The 12,673-nt window shown below is 32.8% G+C and overlaps 1 protein-coding gene across 1 annotated transcript in view; it reads left to right on the forward strand.

The window, feature by feature from the left end:
• LOC138697017 (gustatory receptor for sugar taste 64f-like) overlaps nt 1–10,265 on the forward strand; it is a 70,272-nt gene extending 60,007 nt beyond the window's left edge. Inside the window, exons 8-9 of the mRNA XM_069822610.1 lie at nt 2,757–2,846; nt 6,413–10,265. Coding sequence (XP_069678711.1) covers nt 2,757–2,846; nt 6,413–6,520 — 198 coding nt within the window. The 3' untranslated portion in view covers nt 6,521–10,265. The remainder of the gene's footprint in view (nt 1–2,756; nt 2,847–6,412) is intronic.
• Nucleotides 10,266–12,673: the final 2,408 nt, after the last annotated feature.

Raw genomic sequence — 12,673 nt, forward strand, 5'->3', positions numbered from 1 at the left:
TAGAAGACACTCCACTGATCAATCGTCAACATATTCACTTCTTGCATGATGGCGCTCCTGCACACTTCAGTCGTACGGCTCGCCGGTACTTGGATCGAAGGTTTCCTGATCGATGGATAGGTAGAGGTGGCCCAATTGCTTGGCCTCCACGCTCACCTGATCTGAACCCTCTCGATTTCTACTTGTGGGGCCATTTAAAATCATTGGTTTATTCGTCTCCGGTGCCTGATTTGTAATCCCTTCGGAATCGAATTGTGGCATGTTCTGAGGACGCAATACTCCTGGAGTTTGGGATCGTGTTCGCAGGTCAATGAGACATCGATGTGAGGTCTGTATTCAAGCAGGAGGTGGATATTTTGAACATCTTCTGTAATGACGACCTGCGGAAAGAAAAATGTTCCGGTAAATTTCAATGTTGTGAAGGCCATAACTCGGAAATGAAGCATTTCCGGACACATGTTGTAATGAACTATTTTGATTGTCTACATGTGGGAAATGTACCTGAAATTATGCCCTGTATTTTTGAAACACTATATATTGATATAGGTGTACCGCAAGGAACAATTTTGGGACCTATTTTATTTCTAATATATGTTAATGATTTGCTAAATATAAATTTAGAAAAATTTAATGGATCTATATATTCATATGCGGATGACACAGTATTTATTTTCAGTGGTTTTTCTTGGCAAGAAGCATATAGAAATGCTAATGTAGGTGCTAATATTGTTAAAAAAATGGCTTAATTCCAACTTCCTTTCTTTAAATATATCTAAATCAACTTTAGTTCCTTTTTCGTTAACAGCTGCAAGTGTTCAAAATTTAAAATTTAGCGATGAATATAGACTAATAATACACAGTGAAAATTGTTTAGATCCCAAAAGTTGTAAATGTCCACCATTGAAAGAAGCCACGTATGTGAAATATCTGGGTATCATTATTGATCAGAATTTAAAATGGCCTCATCACATTACTTATCTTTGTAACAGACTTCGTAAAACAATTTATAAATTCGTTAATCTTCGATGCTACTTACCCATTAGAGTTCTACGAAATGTTTATTTGGCCATTTTTCAGTCTATCATTCAGTATGGTATAATTGCTTGGGGTGGAAGTACAAAAATTAATCTTAGTCCGTTAAATTTACTACAAAAACGAATAATTAAAATTTATTTGAAGAAAGGTTTCGATTATCCAACTAAATTAATTTATTCTGAATTTAATGTTTTAATATTGAACAAATTTATAAGTATACGCTGTTAAAATTTTATCATAAAAATCGCAATAAGTTTGTATTACAGACACATAATTATGACACAAGACGAAATATTAATTCCACATTAGTAGAACCTAAATGTCTCACATCTGCTGGTCTAAAGCATAGCATAAATTTTGGCCCTCGGTTGTACAATGCTTTAACTAAATTACACCCAGAACTTCTAACATGTAACCCACTAACATATAACAAGAAAATTAGAAACGTGTTAATATCTTCAATTTGATTAAATAAATTTATAGCCTATGTGTATGAATTAATCAACCTATATTATATTTGTATATTCTATAATTTTGAAATAATATATAGTCCTACTTTTTACGTGCGATATTATTCTTCTCTAGTGTTAATATTATATTATATAATTCCATTGCCGCTGAAATTTAAATTTTAGTTCCTATTTTATTTTACTTATTTATTTTTATTATTAATTTTTTATTTTCTATATTTCTCTTATATTAATATTGTATTAGGCCTATATAATTGCTGTAACTGTAATTTTAATACTACTTCCTATTTTGTTTTATATTATATTCTCTTATAAGCCTATTAATATTATATCTGAACTGCGACCGAACACGAGCGCTGCTCATTCGGTCCCAAATTTTGTAAATACTACTGTATCTCCTTCTTTATATTGTTTGTATTATTTTTATTTCTATTTGTCTTGTTTGTTTGTAATTCTATTCTTTATTCTGTATATATTTAAATTTAAATAAATAAATAAATTTATCATCCGAGGCTTCTGTTGAGACTTAAATTAGGACATAATGCAAGAATTTCAAATAGAACCCATTGTGCAGTTCATCAGCAAATATCAACGTCAGTGGAAGGGTCATGTCGAAATAATAGATCGATGCTGAATTCCAAAAGCACTGTTTCATTACCATCCGCATGGCAAAAGATCTCTGGGTCGTCTGAAGAAGAGATGGACTGAAAGTTCTAATTTGAGACCGTAACAGGCCACTCGGCCTAATACTTGTTAGGAAGACGACGACGACGTTCCATTTGAAATAAGAAGTCTTCCTATAAATTTCTACATCCGGAGAAGGCCAAGCCTTCGAGATCTGATTTTTTAAAATAATCACTTGACACTCATACGTCTCATATCTCCATTGCCACCGTGAAGAAGAAAATGTTTAAGGTCCCAAATGTTTATGAATTACCCCCAAAATGAGAACTCACCTCTTCAAGTGGTTTGAAGAAGTATACTTTCCATCTGTCAGTGATCATAGCATTCTTTTGGTAGACCCAACCAATTAATCAGCCCAAGCGGGAATCGAACCCGCGTCCGAGCGCAACTTTGGATCGGCAGGCAAGCACCTTTTCCGAATGAGCTACCCGGTGTCTACGATTCATATGTCATACATCTGTTTTGTATTTGTGCTAATTTAGGGGTGCACATGAATCTTAAAATATTCCGTCTTTTCTCCATTACTAAAATTCGTGATTGTATATATTAAATACTAATGCTTTTCAGGTCCATCGATTTCTCGTCCAAATCTCAACAGATACTGTCGCTCTCACAGGACTCAGGTTCTTCACAGTTACAAGAACTCTGCTCCTTACGGTATGTACCTATTCATTTAAAAGACACAAATACAGTAACTTTTATTAGCACATACAAAAAATACTAATAGTTTAAGAAGAACCAAGGCTAGAGGGTTATCGAGGACAGAGTTGTCAACATTATCTATGATACAATCTAGCACAATATCGTTACTAAACCATGCGAGTTGTAGGACGCTTTGCACACCAGAGATCTGGCTATGTATCGTTAAAACATATTTTAACAATTGAATTTATTATTTGAAAAACCACACATCCTTAGGTATAAGTTTTGAGAAAAATGCAATAAACTGTCTGCAGCTTACAAATATTTTATTACGTTCTTACCATTTTAGATTGAATTTTTAATATGAATTGGAATATTTCTAGATATTTTAAAGAAACGTTTAACCCTCCTTCTACCAAGGTTTATTACAACTTACTAATACCAAGGGGGATAATATAATTAATCCCATCAAAATCATATCCCAATCTTTGTTAAGAATTTGGAATAATCTATAATTTATATATTATTGAGTGTAAACCTCCAGAAAATTGTAAAAATGTAAAATAATCATCCTATTTTAAAAAATACTGGGTAGTTCAAAAGTCTCATTCCATATTGCTGAAAACGTAGCCTATATCAAAATGGTGACACTATAAGATGACATTCGATATACAGTAAATTTAAATTTGCCTCCCTTCCATTTCAAGACAAACTCCTCAAAGCTATATAGTTTTGACATAATAGACAACACTGTTATAAGCTATGAATGTCACAGTACGGTACTATATCATAATTTGGAAATCATTTCACTTATTTGTTGAAATCTAAATATTGTAAAACAATCTATAGGCCTACAACCATGAACATCTTCAATAGATTTGTTTATAATAAAATAAAATGGTAAAAAATTTAAAAAACCTAAAAATAAATAAATAAATAAATAAACAAAGATAGAAAGAAACAAACAAACAAACAAAGAAACAAACAAACAAACAAACAAAGAAACAAACATACAAAGAAACAAAGAAACAAACAAACATACAAAGAAACAAAGAAAGAAACAAACAAACAAAGAAACATACAAAAAAACAAACAAATAAAGAACCGAAACAAAGAAACAAACAAACAATCAAACAAAAGTATAGAAATCCTATAAAACAAAATTCAGTTCTTTGTTGAAAATCAAATATTCGAACACCACCTACACTACAATGGTCATCTCGAAAAAAATATATATATATATTAATAATTACTTCTAGCGAAATCGCTTTTAGAATAACCATAACAAGCAGTAATAAAACAAAATTGGAAACCAAAGATCATGATAATATAAATAGGAATATGGATAATGACATAAATAACAGGAAATAAATTAATTTGGAACCAAACAAAATTATAAATGAAGAAAATTAAGCTAGAGATTGAATTTAATATCCTCACATTTTCATGACACAGACTACCAAGACGGGTAAAAAGATCACCCCACATGAATAAAGCGAATTACTTCTTAAAGTAGATGAATTATTTATGTTAGGCCTACTCTTATTTCAAAATGTTAGTAGACATATAACAGACAAATATAGGGACATCATTTTATTTTTACTAAAATTTCTAATACTAACCTGGCTCTACCTTTAGATTAACGGTTGAGAATCGGAAGCACCTTTTGCTACCTCCTTCCACGACTGGCATTCGATGATACTGGCGTAAAATAGAAACAAATCACTCTACTAGGTAATATGAGGGAAGAAAAGTAGTTCATCCATTTAAGTAAACTAGGAAATATCGCGATTTTGAGTTTAATACTTTTAATTAGATTTTCCTTTAATCAAAATACAGTACTGTATTAGCAATAAGTGTTTTTACTCACGAACGGAGCTATCCATTGGACGTATTCATTGTGCAGTGTATATTATACTGTCTACAGCACATTAGAGTACAATATAGAGAATGAAGTTAAATTGGAAAATAATCATAATATGGATATTTAAATAGATTTTTGAAAATGATGGCCATTCATTTCGATACAGGCTTCAGTTCTTTTGTGCATGTTATCGCACTATAGACTATTGTACTTAATTCCAATTACCAGTTTCGTCCTTCATACTAGTAACTCTTGTTGAAATAATTCTATACCTACTCCATAAAAGAGTATCTTACGTACTGTAAATTCAATCTTCATTTCTGCCCAATCCGAAAAGATAAAATTACTCAGACATGCTATTTACTGGCCGTCCAAGTGGATATGTCGCAGGATCGTAGAAAGGGGAAAAATCACGTGATAATTAATTACTTAACGAGACCCTTTTATTTAAGTTATTTTAAACAGTTGTATAATATTACGTAGACGTCCAATTCCTAACAGAAATTATTGTTTTCAGAAAAGAGCTAAGACAGCCCAGCCACTGGCCTTTACAGAGGGACGAGCAGAAGCGGGTGGGGGAAACCGGGATGCGTCGTAGACAAACGGACGACAGTACCTGAGCGAAAATACAATTCAATATTGAAAGCTCTTTCGTCACTGGAAAACAGAAATATATTTATGGAACGTACTATACTCACTACCTCAGTAGCGTTTACTATGACCGTAAGGCGATTTTGACTGCATACGCGTCCTTGGTTCTGTGTGGAGGACGATTGGAAGTTTACTAGTAGAGGGGGTGGGAGTGAAGTAAATTCAAAAACTCAGATACAATAAAAATTGAAGTAAAAAGAAAATGATGACCCTGTGCTAGGAAATTAAATAATAAATATGGACAAAAATGGAAACAATACTAAAAAATCATTAGTGGGGTAATCCTATTACCCCCTTGATAGCAGGAGGGTTAATTACGTATGAGAGCACAAAGATGCCCTGAAGTTCATGGACATGTGTTGTTTCTCAAATATGCATAATGTTTTGAGTAAAAAAAGACTTAATGAGGGTGAGTAAAAAATTGTGTAATTAATGTAGGCTAACATAATAATTAATGTTAAATACAACATATTACGCTTAGTAAGTATGCATGTAACTTTTAATTCAGTGAAGCGCCGTGAGTTTAAAGCTACGGTTTGTTTAATGCGATCATCGCCGGACGCACATCGCTGGCGAATATAAACGCTGTCGATGATCGTCAGGAAGTGGTTTCTATAACAGCGTATATCGCTGTCAATTCTCATTTGTGTTGCTGCCATAACTCGATTCAATATTTCTACATGGCCTTCTCTAAATATCGATTATTGAACACGTATGCGGCGATGTGCGTCCTGAATTTGCTTCAGAAGCAACCTCCAGCGATCTGCGTCGCGTCCAACTATCTACGTTGGCGATCATCGCTGTAAAGAAACCGTGCGCATTCGTTGTAACTGTTAGCAACTCCAGGCGACAATTGCCAGCGATGTGCGCCCGGTGATGATCGCCGTAAACAAACCGCAGCTGTTGCCGGTGGTCGCTCAAGCACCATGCCGTGCAGGGGCCGAAGAATAAACCGGTACTTATCGCTGGAACGCTCTGTAGTTGTAACATTTACAGTCATTAGTCAGTTTATAGAGAGTAGGCCTAAGTCTACTGATTTTGATAAAACATCCATTTTTCATTTCAGCTTGGAGGAACTGTAGTGACCTACGTGGTGGTTATGGTGCAGTTCAGCACCAATTCAGACGAACAGTATATGAACACAACTGACATCTGTCATGACATCAGCGACTAACTGGAAATATCACTAGATCAAGCTCAAAAGTGAAAAATAATATGGAATACTATGGCAGAAGGCATCCATAGACATAAATTCACATGTCCAATCTTCAAAATGGCAGAAATGGTAAATATGAGTGGGAGCGTATTAGGTGGTGGTCTTTAATTATTCATTTTTAGAAAAAAGTTCCTATATGTTAACAGTTTAAGTACTGAAACAGTTGAAATATAAATTTCAAAATAAGAGTATGCACGGTGAAAGGTACAGTCTCTCAACGCACTTCGTCATTATTGTGCCCGTATAATTATTGCCAACATTATTTTAAGAAAGTTTTATTAAACTTTCATGTGGACACGGAATAAGTAGCTAATTAGATTAGACCCAATAACATTGTTATCATTTGGCAATTAATTTAACAGAGATGTATATTTAAGGAACCGATATTCATATCGTCTAATAGTTATTTATGATACAATTTCGCAAAGATTTCCTTATTGGCATAAGTGTAAAGTTTGTGAAACGAGACGAAGCTGAGTTTCGCCTCGTTTTACAAACACAGAAGTGACATAAAGATAGCTTTACGAATGTGTGTCATACAATGTTTTTTCTACGATAGCACAAATTTACATTAAATAAATTTATCAAGTTTGACAGGTTATAAGATCACAAAATCATGGCCATCTAAATTCAGAAACAGTAAGAAGTAAGTATCCATGGAATGGCAGCTTGCTTTATTCGTGTTCACGATTTTATGGTCGTCAAAACCGGTCATATAATCAACAAAGCGGTTAGAAACAGTTAAATGATAAATCTTGTTACAATGAGTACGACATCTAACTTCAGAATAATAAGAGCTAAAATGTACATATGACTGTTAAATTTGTTACTTATTTGTGTTACGTGTAATATTTAAGTAATGAAAGATCGTAGTAATGCATTAATTTCTTACTGAAAGATGTTTGTACTTTGAATATTACATTTTCTTTGGCAGTGCGTAAAATGAATGACATTGTCTAAAGTGAATGCTTGCTTTTTTACTCACTCGTGCTTAAAGGCTCACTTTAGGCACCAATAACAGTGGGTAAAACGCAACTTTACGCACTATGATTGAAAACAAAATGTTTTTTCTACGATAGCACAAATTTACATAAAATAAATATTTCAAGTTGGAGAGGTTATACGATCACGATTTCATAGCCGTCTAAACTCAGAACCATTTAAAAAAAAGTTATCCATTAGAACTACAGCCTGTTTTATTCATGATCACGATTTCATGGCCGTCCAAACCAGTCATATTAACAAAGCGGGTAGAAACAGTTGAATGATAAATCTTGTTACAAAGAACACTACATGTAACTTCAGAATAATAAGGGCTAAAGTGTAGATATGAAAGTTAAATTTGTTACTTATTTGTGTTACGTGTAATATTTAAGTAATGAAAGATAGAAGTATTGCATTAATTTCTTGTAGAATGAAGTTTTTACATTGAATATTCTTTGACAGTGCGTAAAATGCATAGCAGTGCGTAAAGTGATTATTTACTTTTACGCGTTAGTGTTTTAAAGGTTCCCTTTACGCACTGAAAACGGTGAATAAAATTCATCTTTACGCACTACCGTTGAAAAAAAGGATTTCCCTATAAATGCTCAACTCATTTGTATGTGAGTTGCTAAGCAACGAAAAATTTGTTCGTATCTATTGTACTTTTTGTTTTCAGACACATTTAAAAATAGTTATTTATGGTACTTGTGAGGTAAGTGCATCTTTATTGCACAAGTGGAAAGATTTAAGCACGAGGCGTCAGCGGAGTGCAATAAAGATCACGCTCACAAGTATCATACGTAATTTTATCCATGACCATAATGAAAAATTATGTTTTATAAAAGAAAATATGTTCAAAATAAGTCCTCATGTAATCACATACCATGGCATTGATTTTAGAATCAATACGTATACTAGATAGGTTATGATGTAGGAGGCCATGATTAGTGAAGAATGGTATCTAAGGCGTTGGATAAATAACAAATTATAATTAATTATATTTTTTAATATATATTTTTCCCACTTTAAACGTGTATTTTCGTCTTTTTGAAGTTTCAGGGATTATTTAGAAGTTTGATTAAAATAATTTCACATTTTACTTCTGTAAACTTAAGAGGAATATTAAAACTTAATTAATCATTATGTCTGTTTAGCTCAGTTGGCTAACGCGTGTTATTTTAAAATCCTATAAACTCAACTTCGCAGTTCAAGTCTCCTCGCATTCCAAAAGGTAAATTATTACAAAATTTTAAAAAGATGCATATTAGATATGGATGTAATGTACAAATTACGACGTAGCAGATAGAAAAAAGAGAAGGAGATTGAGTGTATGTATATTTAAGAAATGGTAATAAAGAAGTAGAGGTAGTGACATCTAGTAACTAATATATTAACTTCTTGAGTAATAGTTCAATGGAAAAGTATACGTGTGTACCCGGGTACTAGGAAAATACTAATGAACTGTGAGATGAAGTTCAAACTGTGAGGGAAAGTCTTTATCTCACTAGTGAAATAAAGTAATGTTGAATAAAAGCCTACTTTACAAACGCAAAAGTATTTAGTAAAGGCATGTTTTTCGTTATGGTCATGGATAAATAATTTTACTATGCAGGCTATAGCTATATTTAGGGAATATAGTACATATTATCTTTAGTTTTTTAAATGCAAATGTGCAGTAATAAAATCACAATTCTAGTGCCTCTGCGTTTTCCAAGGGTTACAGAAACATAAAAAACAAAATGTTGTGAAATAATTTAGTAATTGACGAGAAAAATGTTTCGTTCTCGATAAGAAGAAGCTTTGTTCCAAGCGTGCAAACACTTGAGAATATGGGCTGAGCTCCAGCGATTGTCCCAGAGGATCATACGTCGCGCCAACATGTGTATATGAAACATAATGGAGGACATTTTGAACAAATACTCTAAAATTCAGGTGACATTCTCTTCATTTCATTAGATAAATAATTAACTTGTTACGCATGTAACCTCTGTAATGTCGTGAAACAAGCAAGAACGTTATCCGCGTAATCTGGCGATCTGTTTGCCAGAGTGTACTCTCGAGAGACGGTGGGAGTGTCGGTCTGTATATAATTATAGCACCTGAAAACTTGTTTAAAATCAATAAAAGCAATGTGTGTCTCTAAGTTGAATTGTCTGTGTTTTTCAATTAGTAATTTCAATGAAAAATAACCATCACAGCAAGACCCATCTTTACGAACACCATTTTGTTCTTATCCAATGATACGTTCATAATGCGCATATAATGTACTTTGGTCGACGGGAAATGGCACATGAGTCATAAAAATTATTTTTCAGGAGAGACTTTCTTTTTAATTTACTCTTAACTAATATAAGTATAATAATGAAATTCATGTATGTTGGTTAAAGTAAGACCCTTTTCAATTTAAAATACAAGAAATTTTATTATTTAAAAAATTAGAAAAATACTACACTTATGTGATTAGGTACAACAGAAAAATCGACTTTTTTCACTTATGTGCCGTTTCCCGCCGATCAAAGATTGAGAATATTTGTATATAATTATTTTGTATCCGGAGTTCAAAAAAGTGTGCTTAATCAATTAAATATATCTACTTAATGTGTAAAAAATATTAAATATATCAAATATTTATCATCATTATCATCATCCATCACGATTTAGGCATTTGTTTACTTGTTTCGTCCCTGTTCAGTAGTCATTTGAGAAATATGGCTGGTCTTCTGTGTCCTCATAACCTGTAAGACCTGAAACTCTGGGATTTCTGTGCTATCCATTCTGGATACATGGTGTAGTCAATTAGATTTATGATTAATTTTGTTTTCAACTAGTTCAACATTTAACTCTAATAAAGTATTTTCATTCATTTTCAAGTCTAAATGATTATAACTACGCTTCGTAATTCAGATACCTATAAGCTGGAATGAAGTTGCTTAATTCGAAGTATATGTGACGTCACAGCGCAGGTACAGGTATGTTAGTATACAAAAGTAATATGCGTTACAAGAGCGGTATGTTGACGTTTTCATGTTCGAGGAAAAGATTGAAAAAGCGAAACGTAGTTGAAAGACGATTTTCTAATTAGTTGCAATGAAATCTCCATGTTGGTTTCTGTTTAATGACGGCAACTTCGGAAAACCAAAATATCTTTCTTCAACATTGTTGCTATAAAATGTTTTCTGTGTTTACTATACTCCAGCAGGCCGTGATATACGTCTGTCTTTTTTTTCTCCCAGTCTATAAATGCGAACTTAAACGGTAAGATTATGTAATGATTTATTTTTCATTGTAATATTTTAACAATATTATTTATATAACATATTGCAGTAATAACATCGGCATCTGGAATCTTGTTGATTTTTTTCACGGCTTCCTTAATGTTACTTGTATCAGGAATGCAATAAGTTTCGTGGAGTAGTAGACTTTACTTAATTTTTGCAAATATTTAAAAACAATAATTAACATTGCAATTTAGGTGAAATTGCAGTGGTAAGTTTCCAATTTGTAATTATTACTATGTTAAACGTCTCTAAAAATAATATGTTAAAAGCTTAAAGCAGTAAAATAAATGTCGCGCTTAAGCGGTAAGAAGAGGGAAATTGTTATGTGTGTTACGCTGGGAATACTGAATGTGGTATTTCACACTTACCGCATATTGGTTTTGTGAGGAAAACAAGCAAATATGCACGATCTCGCACAAAATAGTTATGCACGCTCTTCCTTTCTCTATAATAAGTCGAAGCCGGGACGCAGTCATAGTGAGTAGTCTTATCGATCCCTGCTCTTACTAGTTGTATTATTTAAATAACTACATCTTTGTGGCTGATTGAAGGGTCATTGCAGAGGTAAAATGTCTTAGGTAAGACGCTCAAGCGTGTAATATTGCAGGGCATAGTTGAGGATATTTGAACTGATATTTTCACTGTCAATATAGACAACATTACATATACACTGTGTAAAATAAACATAAAAGTGACAAAAAAACATTGCACTGAAAGACACTGCAATTATATCAAAAGGCACGAAATTGTGTTTAACATAGTCCAAAAGAATCAGTACCATCAAAATCTGAAAATTATTAGGATATTAACATGGATTTGTGTAGCTTACCATGATGTTCAGTGCCAACATCCCAATTAATAAATTAAGTAATCTACATTTCAGGGAATGTCTAGAAAAGTACCTAGAAAATTAGTGGGTTTTCAGTGATGAGCGACATATGCAATATCCTAATGAAACAGAAAAAAAATATCAGACAATAGGAATAACTTGTACTAAATCATGCACCAATAACGTCATGTGTTATTGAAAGAATTTCTTGCAATATAAAATCATTTAAAGTGACACCCGCATATGTTCAAGTTCCGTAACTTACGAATGCACGTTATCATTCACTGTAAAGATCACGACGAAAATGAACATCACGGCTCAAACGTGTGTTTACTAGTATAGTTTCAGAATGTCGGGAGTTGACTGTACTCCACGACCACGAGGCGAAGAAGACCTGTTTGTTTATATCCTTATCCGTTGCATTACCTGTGTTCGGCGTACTATATACTCAATGTGTCTTTAACTTCAGTCTTTAGGTAGCTGGAATACGAAGCCTAATAATTATAACCTACTATTCTTCTGAGAAATTTAATTTCCGTGGTTTACAATATTTCATTATGTCTTTGTTTTAGAATAGGAATTTTGCTTCCATTAGATGTGCAGGAAGTGATAGGGTATTAGCTATTTTGTTTCGGGAGGATTTTTGTACTAAATTAGGTTTTAGAGTGATATTTATTATTCCTTAAGCTTTATGAACTTCATGATTTTCTTATGTACTAATTGAATCGCTGATTGCAAAAAACCCTAGATCACAAAATAGACATTTTCTAAAAAAAAAAAAAATATCGGGACAATGGATTGCTATAAATAGTTGTAAACTTAATTGATTCTAGAATTCCCTGTTCTTGATAATATCCCAACGGTTCAGATTCAAAATTTAATTACAAATTTGGTAAAAATATTTTAAGACGTGGATTAGATTGTTTTTGTAATCATTTCAAAGTAATCCATGTTGAATCTTTCGTACACTACTTTTAACACTTGAATAACCAGAGGACACAATACATCTACATATGCCGA

This window comes from Periplaneta americana, chromosome 3, assembly GCF_040183065.1.
Source record: "Periplaneta americana isolate PAMFEO1 chromosome 3, P.americana_PAMFEO1_priV1, whole genome shotgun sequence".
In the NCBI taxonomy this organism is placed as follows: domain Eukaryota; kingdom Metazoa; phylum Arthropoda; class Insecta; order Blattodea; family Blattidae; genus Periplaneta; species Periplaneta americana.